Source organism: Cetorhinus maximus, chromosome 34 (assembly GCF_964194155.1).
Source record: "Cetorhinus maximus chromosome 34, sCetMax3.hap1.1, whole genome shotgun sequence".
Classification (NCBI taxonomy): Eukaryota; Metazoa; Chordata; class Chondrichthyes; order Lamniformes; family Cetorhinidae; genus Cetorhinus; species Cetorhinus maximus.
This window is the reverse complement of record NC_135912.1, coordinates 1,495,365-1,513,373: the sequence shown is the minus strand read 5'-3', so window position 1 is coordinate 1,513,373 and position 18,009 is coordinate 1,495,365. Positions and strand designations below refer to the sequence as shown.

Here is an 18,009-nt window from a genome sequence, read left to right as displayed (position 1 = left end):
GCCACAACAGCTTTTTCGGGGAGAGAGTTCCACATTCCCACTGCCCTTTGTGTGAGAAATGCCTCTCACGATCGTCCCTGAACACCCAGCTCTTACCGTGTGGGTTTGACCAGCTCCTGTCAGCTTCACCCAGCCAAAAACTACATTTTAATGACCCATCAAATCCTTTACTCAACTTCAACACGTCACCTTGATCTTCCGTAATCTTCTAGTCCGATGCATTTACCGTCAGGAATGTCTTGGTTATAGAGGAGGCCTGATATCCACCTGAATGGTTACCGCACATCGGAAACACTAGACACCCAGTCCCAAAACAGAAAGTATCATAATGTCAGTCACTGAGAGAAATGGAAAATTCAGGGTATAACTGGGAGTGTTTGATGGGGACAGTGTAGAGGGAGCTTTACCCTGTATCTAACCCCGTGCTGTACCTGTCCTGGGAGTGTTTGATGGGTACAGTGTAGAGGGAGCTTTACTCTGTATCTAACCCCGTGCTGTACCTGCCCTGGGAGTGTTTGATGGGGACAGTGTAGAGGGAGCTTTACTCTGTATCTAACCCCGTGCTGTACCTGTCCTGGGAGTGTTTGATGGGGACAGTGTAGAGGGAGCTTTACTCTGTATCTAACCACGTGCTGTACCTGTCCTGGGAGTGTTTGATGGGGACAGTGTAGAGGGAGCTTTACTCTGTATCTAACCCCGTGCTGTACCTGTCCTGGGAGTGTTTGATGGGGACAGTGTAGAGGGAGCTTTACTCTGTATCTAACCCCGTGCTGTACCTGTCCTGGGAGTGTTTGATGGGGACAGTGTAGAGGGAGCTTTACTCTGTATCTAACCCCGTGCTGTACCTGCCCTGGGAGTTTTTGATGGGGACGGTGTAGAGGGAGCTTTACTCTGTATCTAACCCTGTGTTGTACCTGTCCTGGGAGTGCTTGATGGTGACAGTGTAGAGGGAGCTTTACTCTGTATCTAACCCCGTGCTGTACCTGCCCTGGGAGTGTTTGATGGGGACAGCGTAGAGGGAGCTTTACTCTGTATCTAACCCCGTGCTGTACCTGTCCTGGGAGTGTTTGATGGGGACAGTGTAGAGGGAGGTTTACTCTGTATCTAACCCCATGCTGTACCTGTCCTGGGAGTGTTTGAAGGGGACAGTGTAGGGAGTTTTACTCTGTATCTAACCCGTGCTGTACCTGCCCTGGGAGTGTTTGATGGGGATGGTGTAGAGGGAGCTTTACTCTGTATCTAACCCCGTGCTGTACCTGTCCTGGGAGTGTTTGATGGGGACAGTGTAGAGGGAGATTTACTCTGTATCTAACCCCGTGCTGTACCTGTCCTGGGAGTGTTTGATCGTGATGGTGTAGAGGGAGCTTTACTCTGTATCTAACCCCATGCTGTACCTGTCCTGGGAGTGTTTTAAGGGGACAGTGTAGGGAGTTTTACTCTGTATCTAACCCGTGCTGTACCTGCCCTGGGAGTGTTTGATGGGGATGGTGTAGAGGGAGCTTTACTCTGTATCTAACCCCGTGCTGTACCTGTCCTGGGAGTGTTTGATGGGGACAGTGTAGAGGGAGATTTACTCTGTATCTAACCCTGTGCTGTACCTGTCCTGGGAGTGTTTGATGGGGACAGTGTAGAGGGAGCTTTACTCTGTATCTAACCCTGTGCTGTACCTGCCCTGGGAGTGTTTGATGGGGACAGTGTAGAGGGAGCTTTACTCTGTGTCTAACCCCGTGCTGTACCTGTCCTGGGAGTGTTTGATGGAGACGGTGTAGAGGGAGCTTTACTCTGTGTCTATCCCCGTGCTGTACCTGCTCTGGGAGTGTTTGATGGGGACGGCGTAGAGGGAGCTTTACTCCGTATCTAACCCTGTGCTGTACCTGTCCTGGGAGTGTTTGATGGGGACGGTGTAGAGGGAGCTTTACTCTGTATCTAACCCCGTGCTGTACCTGTCCTGGGAGTGTTTGATGGGGACAGTATAGAGGGAGCTTTACTCTGTATCTAACCCCGTGCTGTACCTGTCCTGGGAGTGTTTGATGGGGACAGTGTAGAGGGAGCTTTACTCTGTATCTAACCCCGTGCTGTAGCTGTCCTGGGAGTGTTTGATGGGGGGGACATGGTAGAGCGAGCTCTGTATCTAAGCTGGTGTTTTAGCCATCGATTTGTTTTTTGAATTCTTTGCCATCTTTTTCTTTTAGATAAATGTCATCCAAGCAAAGAAGAAGAATGAAATGTTACAGTTTGTGAGTATGCTTTTCTCTTCCCTGCTGCCACTTTTGGCCAAGTTTTGGATGGCCTGAGGCCTTGCCGGTGTGTTGGTTGAAAGGCTTTTGTTGATTGAAAGGCTTTTCCGTTCCTTAATTTCGGGACAGTGCAGGGGCTCTGTTCCCATTGCAGCCTGTGGTATCTCAGGCTGGCAGCCAAAGGCAGTGCTCCTCGGTGACGTGGCAGGAAATACCTTTAAAAATAATGGAAATAGGTGGGAAAAGGAAAATCTATATAAATTATTGGGGAAAAAGGGGGGGGAGGAAATCGGAAAGGGGGTGGGGATGGAGGAGGGAGTTTAAGATCTAAAGTTGTTGAACTCAATATTCAGTCTGGAAGGCTGTAAAGTGCCTAGTCGGAAGATGAGGTGCTGTTCCTCCAGTTTGCGTTGAGCTTCACTGGAACAATGCAGCACTAGACTGAGTTTTTCCAGGTGTTTTTAGTTTTGTTTTGGATTTCCAGCATCTGCAGTTTTTTGCTTTTATCTGAATTTTGGTCTGGTTGGTTACAGATGGTGTCGTTCATGGATGCACAGTCCAGCTTCTTCACTCAAGGTTTTAATACACTCAAGAACCTCGAGGCTTACAGGAAGCAGCTCGCAGAGCAGGTACATCACCACCTGGAAGTTCCCCTCCCAGCCACTCACCATCCTGACTTGGAAATATATCGGCCGTTCCTCCACTGACCCTGGGTCAAAATCCTGGAACTCCCTCCCTAACAGCACAGTGGGTGTACCTACACCACAGGGACTGCAGCGGCTCAAGAAGGCAGCTCACCCACCACCTTCTCAAGGGGCAACTAGGGATGGGCAATAAATGCTGGGCCCAGTCAGCGACGCCAATGAATTTTTTAAGAAACGCTTGATGGTCTGTCGCACAGCCAGTGATGTGTTCCAGTGTTTTGTTCTTGGTGATTCAGCAATAGAATTGCTTCACAGTTACCTCAAATTCCCCCTCAGCCACTAGCTGACCCTTTACAAACTGTTTACGTCTGTTTTTATGCTGGTCAGTTTGTCCACCTCTTTGCGTGTGCCTCTCAGTGTGTATCTCTGTCTGTGTCACTGTCTTTACCCTCGGTGTGTGACTCTCTCCATCTCTGTCTGCTCTTGTGTTTGTGTTTCTCTTTCTCTGTGCCTCTTTCTGTGTGCACTGTGTCTCACTGTGGGAGCGGGACTAATTGGATAGCCCTTTCAAAGAGCTGGCACAGGCATGAGGGGCCGAATGGACTCCTCCTGTGCTGTCAAGTTTCTATGGGACTGATTGGCTTGTGCTGCTGGCCCCTCTAGTCTGAATATTCTTAAATTTGAGAGGGAAAGGTTGGATAGGCTTGGGCTGTTTTCCTCAGAACAGAGGAGGCTGAGGGGTGACTTCATTGAGGTGTAGAAGATTTTGATGGGACTAGACAGGAAGGACTTGTTCCCTTTAGCTGTGCGGACAGCAAGCACAGATTTAAGGTCATTGGTAGAAGGATTAGAGGGGACATGAGGAAAACCTTTTTCACCTAGAGGTGTGGCGGGTGTCTGGAATTCACTGCCTAAGCTAAAAAAGTAAGATGTATCACTGAATAATAAATACAGGGAACCTGAGGCTGAAACACTCAACTCATTTAAAAGATACCTGGACCTGCATTTGAAGTGCTGGAACCTGCAAGGCTATGGACCAGGTGCTAGAAAGTGGAATTAAAATGAGCGACTAGTTTCTTTTCCTCTCTTTTCTCAGCCAGTGCAGACATGATGGGCTGAACGGCCTCTCTCTGCGCCGTAACTTTTCTATGGTTCTATGGGTTTAGCTCCCATCTTGGTCGTTGGGCGGACAAGTATATCTCATAAGCCTTGATTGTTTTCTTCCCTTGTACAGGTTGAGTATCCTTCATCTGTTATGACCGGTGCAGTTGGTGAAGCGGAGTTATTTAAAAATCCCAGAGGGAAACTTTAAACAACTGTCATAACCTATAATTTTAAGTGCTATGTTTGAGATGCGACTCTAAATTCAGGAATCAGACCCACAAGCTCTCGAGAGGTTTTATATTAAAGTAGTTGAAACATTTTATTAAGTTACAATACATTAAACACATACACACGGCTACAAATTACTACGTTCAAATTCCCAAACTAATCTCCATTCAGGCGACAGCAACCCGTAGACTTAACCAGACACCAGGCAAAGCACTTTCGCCTTACGAATTCAAAATGAGGTTCTTTTCACTTTGGTTCCTTTGGAGCCAGTTGGAGGCTTACAGCTGCTTTTGACCTCACATTGCCTTTGTCCTGCACATACAAAATGGGCATCTTGCTGTACCTAGCACAGCCCATTGAATGTAAATTCTCATTGTAGCACCAGCCTCTTCTAACAATAAAACCCCTTTCATAGTACCAATTTTATTCGTAATATAAACATTTTACTTGGCATCTGCTTGCTCAGTGTAGAATTCACCCCACTTCTTGAATGCTCTCTCCACAAAATGCAAATGCACTCTATCTTGCTTACATATCAAACCTAGTACACATCAAAGCACAGACTCGCTGGCTTTAATCCAATTAAGACACAGCCACAGACTAAACCTCTATTTTAAAAGAAAACTATTTTCCAATAGTATTATATGGACTAGTAATCCAGAGACCCAGGGTGATGCTCTGGAGACCTGGGTTCAAATCCCACCACAGCAGATGGTAAAATTTGAATTCAGTAAAAATCTAGAATTAAGTTTGATGATGACCATGAAACCACTGTCGACTGTTGTAAAACCCATCTGGGTCACTAATGCCCCTTTAGGGGAGGAAATCTGCCATCCTTACCCGGTCTGGCCTACATGTGACTCCAGACCCACAGCAATGTGGTTGGCTCTTAAAATGCCCCTCTGAACAAGGTTAATTAGGGATGGGCAATAAATGCTGGCCTAGCCAGCGACGCCCACATCACATGAATGAATAAAAAAATATATACATTAATATCCTCCTGACATACCCAAAACCCTCGGGGGGCCAATCGCGTTTCAGATTTTGGATAATTTCGGTTTCTGGATACCGTATGTAAACCTACGTTACAATAGCCTAAGCCCAGGCTAGCTATCGTCTAAAGTTAATCAAATGGCTGGAAAAGTAAGATGTATCACTGAATAATAAATACAGGGTACCTGTAGTGAGTTCCCTTTTGACATGCTGACCATAAAAATCACAAGGTAAACAGTGCAGACAAACAACTAGACGTTAGAGGTCGATGGGGTTCAAAATAAGCACAGTTAATGGATGTGTCTGGTTTTCGAATTCACGGATAAAGGATACTCGACCTTCATCTTATCCCAGTTCAAGACGTGTGTCCTGTTTGGTATCAATCGGGAAAGGAGGAGCCAGTGTAGAGTGTAGAACACCGACTTGCTTTTACTGTTAATTTGGTAAAATGTCCCACGGTGCCTGGCTGAGACTGTGCTACGATGATGGGAAAACTGGGAATAATTGCCTCCTGCAGATAATTTCCTTATCTTTCCGCGCCATCAGCAGATAGATGGGGAACACCACCACCTGGAAGTTCCCCTCCAAGTCACTCACCAGCCTGACTTGGAAATATATCGGCCGTTCCTTCACTGTCGCTGGGTCAAAATCCTGGAACTCCCTCCCTAACAGCACTGTGGGTGTACCTACACCACAGGGACTGCAGCGGCTCAAGAAGGCAGCAGCTCACCACCACCTTCTCGGGGGGCAATTAGGGATGGGCAATAAATGCTGGGCCCAGCCAGCGACACCCACATCCCACGAGCGAATAAATTAAAAATCATTGTAATTACCCAGTAGAGGCAGAAATGGTCAGAAAACGATGAACACAGATGTGCAGAGAGACAGGGAGGTGCACCCATTGACTGAGCTGGAGAGAGAGAGAGAGGGAGACAGACGGAGTTGCTTTATTTTCTGTCTCGTGAGCATTTGCCTTCCTTATGTAGGCTTTGAGTAAACTGTGCTGGATTTGTCCTTTCGGAGTCTGTTATCTGTCCACTCGCTGTCTGCAGTGTGAGGGAGGCAGGAAGCAGGGGCTCTGAGCTGCAAATCCTCGACTCCTTAAAAGCACAGGATGTTCCTGTGACTTGTAGTCCCAGAGATTCTCGGCACTGAGCACGGGGACAGGGGTTTGGGAAGCAAGGGGTCCACGGTATGACTGGGAGCAGAAGCAGATGATCGTGAAACGGTGCATCCAAGCGACAGGCAGGGTCTGTATCTATCCTTTATTGTTGTTTACTGTCGGTGACCTGGTCATGTGTTTTCTAACCTTCGGTGTTACTGTGGGGTTTGCTGTGGCTCACTGGGTAGCCCTCCTTACCCAAGAGTCAAAAGCTTCAACCCCACTCCCAACACTCCCAAAGTGAGTGTTGAGGGAATGCTGCACAGTCAGTGTTCCTGTCTTTTTGAGGTGACTGCCAATCCCAGGCCCTGTCTACCCTCTGGGATAAAAGTAAAAGGTCCCTTAACCTTCAACGAATATCGTTACCACATTGCTATTCGTGGGATCTTGCTGTGCTCGGATGGGCTGCTGCGTATCCTACAGTACAACAGTGACAACTCCATCAGCTGTGAAATGCTGAGGTGATGAAAGGTCGTGTAGAAATGCACAGTCTTTCTTCGTAATATCAGCCTTGGAGGTAGAATTACTGCATCGTATGACCTGATGTTATAACATATTTGAGAAAGTCTTTGCACAAAGATCCACGGGCCTGGGATTGAAGAGTTAAGGGGGAAGGATTAGCAAAAGAGCCACTAACATTTGTAAAACCGAGACCTGGGCCATGTTGCTTCCTCTGATGACGTTCAATCATTTGACGTTTTTCAATAATTTCCTTGAATTCTTCTGTGGAAATTGCATCATCCAAACAACATATACTTTCCTGTTTTGATGTCAGGAGGCAGCTCTGGCCATGACCTTTGACACTGTTCGCTAAGTTTGTGCTGATTCCTATTAAATACAGATTGTAAACATAAACAGCCGGGAAGAACAATGAGACTTCCAGTATCATGTGTGATTGTGAGAGTGTGTGTGTGTGACTGTGTGTGTGTGACTGTGTGTGTGTTTCTGTGTGTGTGGTGACTGTGTGTGTGTGTGGTGACTGTGTGTGTGTTTCTGTGCTTGAGTGACTGTGTGTTTCTGTGTGTGTGTTTCTGTGTGTGTGTTACTGTGTGTGTGTTTCTGTGTGTGTGTTTCTGTGTGTGTGTTTCTGTGTGTGTTACTGTGTGTGTGTTTCTATGTGTGTGTTTCTGTGTGTGTGACTGCGTGTGTGTTTCTGTGCGTGTGTGACTGCGTTTGTGTTTCTGTGCGTGTGTGGCTGCGTGTGTGTTTCTGTGCGTACGTGACTGTGCGTGTGTTTCTGTGTGTGACTGTGTGCGTGTCTGTGTGTGTTTGTGTGTGTGTGTGTGTGCGCACCTGTGAGTGCATGTGTTGTTTGTGTGTGTGCGCATGTGTGTATGTTGATGTGTGTGTGTAAGAATGTTGTTGTCTATGTCAGAGTGTAATGAGTATGAGCATGAGGGTGATTGTGTGCACACAAGCTGTAAATCAGTCAGTGGGGGATTTTGAGCCATGTTCTTGAGCAATCACCTTGTGCTGAAATGTGCCACACTGCACAAATCACACACACTGCAGGGTATGACCGATTGGCAATCCTCTTCAACTCTGAAGATATTCACGATCGTGTGCCATGGCTTCAGCAAGAATTTGTGTAAAATTACAATGTGTCTGGATGTCACTCAGTAATGCATCCACGACTGTTTAACAATATGGGGTCGCCCATTTCAGACGGAGATGAGGAAACATCTTTCTCTCTGAGGGTTGTGAGTCTTTGGAACTCTCTTCCTCAAAAGGCGGTGGAAGCAGAGTCTTTGAATACTTTTAAGGCTGAGGTGGATAGATTCTTGATTAGAAAGGGGGGGTGAAAGGTTATCGGGGGTAGGCGGGAATGTGGGGTTGAGGTTACAATCAGATCAGCCCTGATCCTATAGAACGGCGGAGCAGGTTCGAGGGGCCGAGTGGCCTACTCCTGCTTTAATTCGTATGTTTGTCACTCACGACTGATGCTGTGCATGACAGGGATTCAGGACGATCCTTTGCCTAAACCAATGAGAAAATATTCCCATGAGCTGGACCTGACAGCGAGATGAGGAAATGTCCTTGTCCTGTGTGGGATCGAGCCACAGGGACAGAAAGACAAGCCCAGCTCCTGTCCCCAGTTACGTTAATTGATCTCATGGGGTGGCTGGACCAGTGACCAGGGAGTTCCTATTGGCCTCAATGCCCCTGGATTAAGAACAGGAAGAATCAGCCTCCTTCTGAATGCTATCTAGTGACCCTCACTGTGCATCGAGATAAGATAACCATTAACATAGCAAACCAAGAATTTAGGAGGAATTTCCTTACACAGAGGGTGCTAAGTATGTGGGATTCACTTCAACACAAATTGGCTGCAGTAGATAGTAGTACTGACCCATTTAAGGAGAGGTTTGATGTAAAAGAGTGGGAAAAACGAATACAGGGATAAGGACGCTGGATGGGAATAGATAATTCCAGTCGGAGGAGGTTGGTGGGGAGCAGTTGAGTTGAAAGGCTGGTGTCTATAATGTAATCTATACAAGTGCAGTAATCAGGCTCAACTATGATGTTCTCCCTGGTCGAATATCCTGTAAACACTTACATTTGAAGACCGGATCCCTGGGTAAGGTACGAGGGAACCCAGATCCCAGTAGGGATCACGTCTACAGGAAGGGAAGGGGAGAATGTTTTCTTTAGAAAAAGGTGACGAATTCCTTGCTTTCCCAAGTTGTCGTTCTCAAAGGCGCCTTTTTGTTTCTCTGTTCCACAGCTGCATCAGCTGGTGCTGAACTCAGCGAGGGATAAACGGGACATGGAGCAGCGACATGCAGCGATCAAACAGCAGGTGAGGTGTGAGCGCCAACAGGTATCTGCATAGGAATACCCAGAGCAACAAAACAGCTGCACACCGAGCAGGGGGCAGGGGGCAGGGGCCAGGGGGTAGGGGGCAGGGGGACATTATTTCCATTTGTTACTTTTCCTTTATGACATTCAGTAAAGGTGATTTTACCTGAACTGACTGCAGATTCCCTCCTCTCCATACATTATTTCCAGTCCATTATCCCATCAAACACTCCCAGGACAGGTACAGCACGGGGTTAGATACAGAGTAAAGCTCCCTCTACACTGTCCCCATCAAACACTCCCAGGACAGGTACAGCACGGGGTTAGATACAGAGTAAAGCTCCCTCTACACCATCCCCATCAAACACTCCCAGGACAGGTACAGCACGGGGTTAGATACAGAGTAAAGCTCCCTCTACACCATCCCCATCAAACACTCCCAGGACAGGTACAGCACGGGGTTAGATACAGAGTAAAGCTCCCTCTACACCATCCCCATCAAACACTCCCAGGACAGGTACAGCACGGGGTTAGATACAGAGTAAAACTCCCTCTACACCGTCCCCATCAAACACTCCCAGGACAGGTACAGCACGGGGTTCAATACAGAGTAAAGCTCCATCTACACTGTCTCCATCAAACACTCCCAGGGCAGGTACAGCATGGGATTAGATACAGAGTAAAGCTCCATCTATACTGTCCCCATCAAACACTCCCAGGGCAGGTACAGCACGGGGTTAGATACAGAGTAACCTCCCCCTACACTGTCCCCATCAAACACTCCCAGGACAGGTACAGCACGGGGTTAGATACAGAGTAAAGCTCCCTCTACACTGTCCCCATCAAACACTCCCAGGACAGGTACAGCACGGGGTTAGATACAGAGTAAAGCTCCCTCTACACCGTCCCCATCAAACACTCCCAGGACAGGTACAGCACGGGGTTAGATACAGAGTAAAGCTCCCTCTACACCATCCCCATCAAACACTCCCAGGACAGGTACAGCACGGGGTTAGATACAGAGTAAAGCTCCCTCTACACCATCCCCATCAAACACTCCCAGGACAGGTACAGCACGGGGTTAGATACAGAGTAAAGCTCCCTCTACACTGTCCCCATCAAACACTCCCAGGACAGGTACAGCACGGGGTTAGATACAGAGTAAAACTCCCTCTACACCGTCCCCATCAAACACTCCCAGGACAGGTACAGCACGGGGTTCAATACAGAGTAAAGCTCCATCTACACTGTCTCCATCAAACACTCCCAGGGCAGGTACAGCATGGGATTAGATACAGAGTAAAGCTCCATCTATACTGTCCCCATCAAACACTCCCAGGGCAGGTACAGCACGGGGTTAGATACAGAGTAACCTCCCCCTACACTGTCCCCATCAAACACTCCCAGGACAGGTACAGCACGGGGTTAGATACAGAGTAAAGCTCCCTCTACACTGTCCCCATCAAACACTCCCAGGACAGCTGCAGCACAGGGTTAGATACAGAGTAAAGCTCCCTCTACACTGTCCCCATCAAACACTCCCAGGACAGGTACATCGCTGAAGTATGAGCAAATTAAGAAATGACAGAAAAAAATCAACATATTAAATTCCCAAGTTGGATGTGTGATTCTGTAAGAAAGTGAGACAGTCTCCCAGCTCTCTAACTCTCTAAGACAGTCTAACAGTTGCTGAACAGGAGCTGGTGCAGCTTCAGAGGTTCGTGAGGCAGTTTCCCGTCTGTGACATCCCATGGCACCTCACGCCTGCTTGGTGACACGCCACCTCATAGCTGTGGGCAGACTGTCGCTGGCGTGACTAGTGCTCTGTCTGCTTCAGAGTGAGGCACATGGTGGCCCCAGGTGTTTTTGTAGTGGGTGTCACACCTTTACCCCTGTACAGCCCGAAACCTGCAAAAGGCTGCTTTCCACCTTTAGGTGCCGATGTATTTGGTGGCAGCTCAGTGCAGCCAGTCTGGATCTGTCGATTGATGATCAGTCAGGTTCAGCCCCTTCCACACAGCAGCTCTGAACACAGTGCTCACAGCAGCTGGGCTTATCCCATAGAACACAGCTCACTGCTCTGATCTCTGCCGCTGGATCTGCATTCTCAGTGGTGGTGGCATGGTGGTATTGTCACTGGCCTGGTACCCCTGAGATCCCGGGTTCGAATCCTACCACAGATAAATTCAAATAAAAATCCGGAATTAATGATGACATGGATTGTCCATTCATTAATGGAGGAAATCTGCTGTCCTTACCTGGTCTGGGATACATGTGACAACAACAGCAAACTCAGCCCTGTCAACCCTGCAAAGTCCTTCTTACTAACATGTGCCAGAAGCTGTCTCACAGACTAGTCCAGCAACAGCCTGATAAAGTCATGGAATCCTCCCCAGATACCACCATCACCATCCCTGGGTATGTCCTGTCCCACCGGCAGAGGTGGTGGCTCAGTGATATATCGTTGGGAGGGAGTTGCCCTGGGAATCCTCAACATCGACTCTGGACCACCAAAGGAAGATGGTTGTGGTTGTTGGAGGTCAGTCATCTCAGCTCCAGGACATCACTGCAGGAGTTCCTCAGGGTAGTGTCCTCAGCCCAACCATCTTCAGCCGCTTCATCAATGACCTTCTTTCCATCATAAGGTCAGAAGTGGGGATGTTCGCTGTTGTTTGCACAATGTTCAGCACCATTCACAACTCCTCAGATACTGAAGCAGTCCATATCCAAATGCAGCAAGACCTGGACAATATCCAGGCTTGGGCTGACAAGTGTCACATAATATTCATGCCACACAAGTGCCAGGCAATGACCATCTCCAATAAGAGAGAATCTAACCATCACCCCTTGATGTTTAATGGCATCACCGTTGCTGAATCCTCCACTATCAACATCCTGGGGGTTACCATTGACCAGAAACTGAACTGGACTAGCCATATAAATACTGTGGCTACAAGAGCAGATCAGAGGCTAGGAATCCTACGGTGAGTAACTCACCTCCTGACTCCCCAAAGCCTGTCCACCATCTACAAGGCACAAGTCAGGAGTGTGATGGAATACTCCCCACTTGCCTGGATGAGTGCAGCTCCAACAACACTCAAGAAGCTTGACACCATCCAGGACAAAGCAGCCGCTTGATTGGCCCCACATCCACAAACATTCACTCCCTCCACCACCGACGCACAGTAGCAGCAGTGTGTGTACCATCTACAAGATGCACTGCAGGAACTCACCAAGGCTCCCTCAACAGCACCTTCCAAACCCACAACCTCTACCATCTAGAAGGACAAGAGCAGCAGATAGATGGGAACACCACCACCTGGAAGTTCCCCTCTAAGCCACTCACCGTCCTGACTTGGAAATATATCGGCCGTTCCTTCACTGTCGCTGGGTCAAAATCCTGGAACTCCCTCCCTAACAGCACGGTGGGTGTACCTACACCACAGGGACTGCAGCGGTTCAAGAAGGCAGCTCACTACCACCTTCTCAAGGGGCAATTAGGGATGGGCAATAAATGCTGGGCCCAGCCAGCGATGTTCACCTCCCACCATTTTGTTCCTTGTCCATTACACCCCTGTGATCTGGTCACACACATGGAGTGACATCAACTCACCCCCACAATGCTTCACAGGCTTAACTCTCTCTCTCTTCTTATAAGATTAAAGGACAAACAAAGAACACATTTAAAAACTTCATGGACGGTTGGCCTTGATCCCAAGAGGACTGGAAAGCTAAGGGGTGGAAGTGATGTTACATCTCTGGTTAGACAGTGTCTGGAGCTCCTGTGCTCTGCTCCAGACACCAGTCCTTCAGAAGGATAGATCAGTCCTGAAGAAGGCTAGGCTTGTGTTCCCAGGAGTTTAAAAGATGAAAGGGTGGTCTAATTGAGGTGTTTAAGATGACTAAAGAAGTTGCAGGACTAAGAAGAAAGAAACAATTTCATTTCGTGAGGGGAGCCCGGGTCAAAGGAAAATAATCTTCCAGTGGGAGCGCGGCCACTCAGGGGTGATGTCAGGAAGCACGTCCTCACACACAGGGGAGTGGGAACCCGGAACCCCCTCCCCACAGAAAGCTGTTAAAGCTGCGGGGGTCCAATTGACAATATCGAAACTGAGAATGGCTTTTTTTTGTTTCCATTGCTGGGGGGTATCTAAGGTTAGGGAACCAAGCCGGGTAGATGGAGTTAAGACGCAGGTCAGCTATGTTCTAACTGAATGGTGAAACAGGCTGAAGGAGCAGAAAGACTGCCCCCAGTTCCGGTGTGTCAGAGAGGGGAGAACGCCGAATTAAAATACCGCCGGTTTCATCAATGATTTCCACCTCCCGCAGGATGTGTTTTACGATGATTTGGTGGTGGAGTTTAACATGGAGGCCCCACACGGCGTGGTTATGGAAGGTTACCTGTACAAACGAGCTAGTAATGCCTTCAAGACCTGGAACAGGTACTGTCAACATCCTCTACTTGCAGTTTAAAGAATGTGTTAAGCCATTTCAACTTTGGGGGCAGTTCAGAGGAGGTTTACTAAGACTGATAACCAGGATGAGTGGGTTGTCTTATGAGGGAGGGTTGGACAGACTGGGCTTGTTTCCACTGGAGTTTAGAAGAGTGAGGGGTGATTTGATTGAAGTTTACAAGATCCTGAACGGCCTTGACAAGGTGGACGTGGAAAGGATGTTTCCTCTTGTGGGTGAGTCCAGGACTAGGGGGCACTGTTTTAAAATTAGGGGTCGCCCTTTTAGGACAGAGATGAGGAGAAATTTTCTCCCAGAGGGTTGTGCGACTTTGGAACGCTCTGTCTCAGAAGGTGGTGGAGGCGGGGTCACTGAATATTTTAAAAGCGGAGGGAGATAGATTCCTGTTAGACAGGGGAATCGAAGGTTATCGGGGGTAGATGGGAATGTGGAACTCGAAACACAAATAGAGCAGCCATGATCCTAATGAATGGCGGAGCAGGCTCGAGGGGCCGAATGGCCCACTTCTGCTCCTATTTCGTATGTAAACTCTCTACTGTAAAATCCAAATCTCGATCCTGCTCACATCACTGGGGAGAACCCCTCTCACCACTGGACAAGGTATTTCCTGTTGGGTATTTCCTTCAGAAACTTGCAGAATCTCCCCACATTGCAACCTTCCTTGTCTATTTTAGCCATAATCTTCTGGTCAGTGTCTTCTGAATGTTCTTCTCCTGGGTTCTTTACTCTAGAAAAGAAGAGGCTGAAGGGTGACTGGTTACGAGCTATTAAAAAAATAAGGAGGGGAGCATTGATAGGATAGGCACAGAGAAGTTGTTCCAATTGTCAGGCCGACTAAACTAGTAGGATCCATAAAACATAGGATAGTCACAAATAAAATGGAGAATCCAGCGGCAACATTTTCATCCAGAGAGTGGTGAGAATATGGAACTCGCTCCCACAAGGAGTGGTTGAGGTAAATAGTAGAGGTGAGTTTAAGGGAGAAAGGGTTAGAAGGTTATGCTGATAGGGTTAGATAGGGTGGGCAGAGATTTGTGTGGACCATTAATACCATCATGAACCAGTTAAGACAAACGGCCTGTTCTATATTCTATAAATTCTATGCAGCTCCTAGGCTCCAAGTCACCCAACACACACTCTCCCTCCTCCGTCACCCTCACTCTGTGTTCAAGTCACAATGTTTCCGACTGTAACTCATTCTATATGAGAATAAAACTTTCTCACACAGCGAGTGGTTGGGGTCTGGAATGAACGGCCTGGAAGTGTGGTGGAGGCAGGTTCAATCGAGGCATCCAAGAGGGCATTAGATGATGATTTTAGTAGAAATAATGTGCAGGGGTACGGGGAACAGGCAGGGCAATGGCACTAGGTCACAATGCTCATTCGGAGAGCTGGTGCAGCCATGACGGGCCGAATGGCCTCCTTCTGCGCCGTTAAGATTCTGTGATTATTTTTCTCTCAGAGGGATGTGAATCTTTGGAATTGTCTACCCCAGAGATCTGTACAGGCTGAGTCATTGAATATGTTCAAGGTTGGGAGACAGATTCTATGGGAACCAAGAGTCATGAGGAATGGGCAGGAAAATGGGACTGAGGTCAAGATCCAATCAGCCCTGAAGCTGCAGGCAGGTACCTCCGCGGATGGGGAGCTATCACCAGCAGTGTCTTTGAAAGTTCCTCCAAATGCAGTGGCAGGAAAGGAGATGCAACAACAGCAACCTCTGCCAGGCTGATGTGCCCAGGTGCTCATCGCTCAAAGCCAGCTCTATTGGGCGGGTAACGGAGACTCTGTCGGGAACGCGCCGAGAGTCTCCATCGGGAACGCGCCGAGAGTCTCCGTCGGGAACGCCGAGAGTCTCCGTCAGGAACGCCGAGAGTCTCCGTCGGTAACGCGCGGAGAGTCTCCGTCGGGAACGCGCGGAGAGTCTCCGTCGGGAACGCGCCGAGAGTCTCCGTCGGGAACGCGCGGAGAGTCTCCATCGGGAACGCGCCGAGAGTCTCCGTCGGGAACGCGCCGAGAGTCTCCGTCGGGATCGCGCCGAGAGTCTCCGTCGGGATCGCGCCGAGAGTCTCCGTCGGGCGCGCCGAGAGTCTCCGCCGGGAGCGCGCCGAGAGCCTCCGTCGGGAACGCGCCGAGAGCCTCCGTCGGGAGCACGCCGAGAGTCTCCGTCGGGAGCGCGCCGAAAGTCTCCGTTGGGAATGCCGAGAGTCTCCGTCGGGAACGCACCAAGAGTCTCCGTCGGGAACGTGCCGATGTGAAGTCGGGGCATCAGTGAGAGCGCAGACTGATTTGACTAATAATTGGATAATGATTTGAACAACAGGGATGTAAAAGCAGATGTGGTCTGGAGAGGGGGTAGAATAGGGGGTAAAATAGGCAGCTCCTTTCGAAGGTCTCACACCTCCAAATGGTATCCTTCTCCACTTTCAATTTGCGATGCTATGATTCTGTGCCCACCGGTAACATCAAAACAGAGAGGGAGACGTAGGAAATGCTGCAGTCAGTGGGCGATATGGTCGAGATGTGGCCTTTCTCCTCCTGCATCGAGTCTCTGTTGGCTTCGTTGAAATTTGGTTTGGACCGGGAGGATCTCTGGGATTAGACCCTCCACGTCTGTACTGTTTGCTCAGCTGTGTCTCCCCTCCTGCTCTTTTCACACTGTTCTGTTCTGTCCTCATAGACGATGGTTTTCCATTCAGAACAATCAGCTGGTGTACCAGAAGAGGCTGAAGGTGAGATAGCCTGATCGCTTGTGCATATAGAAGTATGGAGAACCTTTCTCCCATCCCCATCTCCTCCGCTCGAGAGATGGCAGTGAAGCCAATTTCAGGCCTGCGCGCAGTAGCTCAGCAGTGCATGGGGAGACAGTGGTGTAATGGTTAACGTCACTGAGCTAATACTCCAGAGGCCCTGACTCAAGCTCTGGGGACGTGAGTTCAAATCCCACCCCGGGAGCTGGTGGACTTTAAATTCAATTAATAAACCTGGGATTTGTATAAAGCTAGTCTCAGTAATGACAACCATGAAACTTGTCAATTTTTTTTTTTTATTCATTCATGGGATGTGGGCATTGCTAGTAGGCCAGAATTTATTGCCCATCCCTATTGCCCTTGTTCACAGGGCATTGAAGAGGCAACCACATTGCTGTGGGTCTGGAGTCTCATGTAGGAGATTAGTGAACCAGATGGGGTTTTTAAACAACAGTTGACATTGGTTTCATGGTCATCGTTAGACTTTTAATTCTAGATTTTTATTGAATTCAAATTCCACTACCCACCAGGATAGGATTCGAACCCAGCTCCCCTAGCTTTAACTTGGGTCTCTGGGTTACTAGCCCAGCAACAATACCATCACGCTATCACCTCCCCACATCTGGTAAAAACTCACCCGGTTCACAAATGCCCTTTAGGGAAGGAAATCTGCTGTCCTTACCCGGTCTGTCCCTACATGTGACTCCATCACCCACAGCAATGTGGTTGACTCTTAAATGCCCCTCTGAAATGGCCAAGCAAGCCCACTCAGTTCAAGGGCAATTAGGGATGGACAACAAATGCTGGCCTTGCCAGCGACGCCCACATCCCATGAAAGAATAATAAAAGAATCCCATTCTGAATGGAAAGGGGTTTGAAACTATGGTTCTGGAATCTGAGAGTGAAGTTGGTGGAGTGGGCAGATAGGTGGCAGATGAAGTTCAATGCGGGGGAGTGTGAGGTGATGCATTTTGGTGGGAAGAACATGGAGAGACAATATAAAATAACGGGTGCAATTCTTAAGGGGGCGCAGGAGCAGAGGGACCTGGGTGTTTTTGTGCATAGGTCATTGAAGGTGGCAGGACAGGTGGAGAGAGCAGTTAATAAAGCATATAGTATCCTGGGCTTTATTAATAGGGGCATAGAGTACAAGAGGAGGGAGGTTATGGTGAGCTTATATAAGACACCAGTTAGACCTCAGCTGGAGTATTGTGTACAGTTCTGGGCACCATATTATAGGAAGGATGTGAACACATTGGAGAGAGTGCAGAAGAGGTTTACAAGAATGGTTCCAGGGATGAGAAACTTCAGCTATGAGGATAGATTGGAGAGGTTGGGACTGTTCTCCTTGGAGAGAAAAGGCTGAGAGGGGATTTGATAGAGATGTTCAAAATCATGATGGGTCTGGACAGAGTAGATGGGGAGAGGCTGTGCTCACTCATAAAAGGATCAAGAACGAGAGGGGCACAGATTAAAAGTGATTTGCAAAAGAAGCAAATGTGACGGGAGAAAAACCTTTCTCACACAGCGAGTGGATTCGGGTCTGGAATGCACGGCCTGGAAGTGTGGTGGAGGCAGGTTCAATCGAGGCATTCAAGAGGGCATTGGATGATTATTTT

General features: G+C 48.5%; 1 protein-coding gene across 1 annotated transcript in view; it reads left to right on the top strand.

The window, feature by feature from the left end:
* Positions 1-18,009, top strand: part of LOC144671740 (arf-GAP with coiled-coil, ANK repeat and PH domain-containing protein 2-like) — an 82,871-nt gene that overhangs the window by 38,030 nt on the left and 26,832 nt on the right. The window contains exons 7-11 of the mRNA XM_078533750.1: positions 2,193-2,237; positions 2,771-2,866; positions 9,094-9,168; positions 13,497-13,609; positions 16,321-16,372. Coding sequence (XP_078389876.1) covers positions 2,193-2,237; positions 2,771-2,866; positions 9,094-9,168; positions 13,497-13,609; positions 16,321-16,372 — 381 coding nt within the window. The remainder of the gene's footprint in view (positions 1-2,192; positions 2,238-2,770; positions 2,867-9,093; positions 9,169-13,496; positions 13,610-16,320; positions 16,373-18,009) is intronic.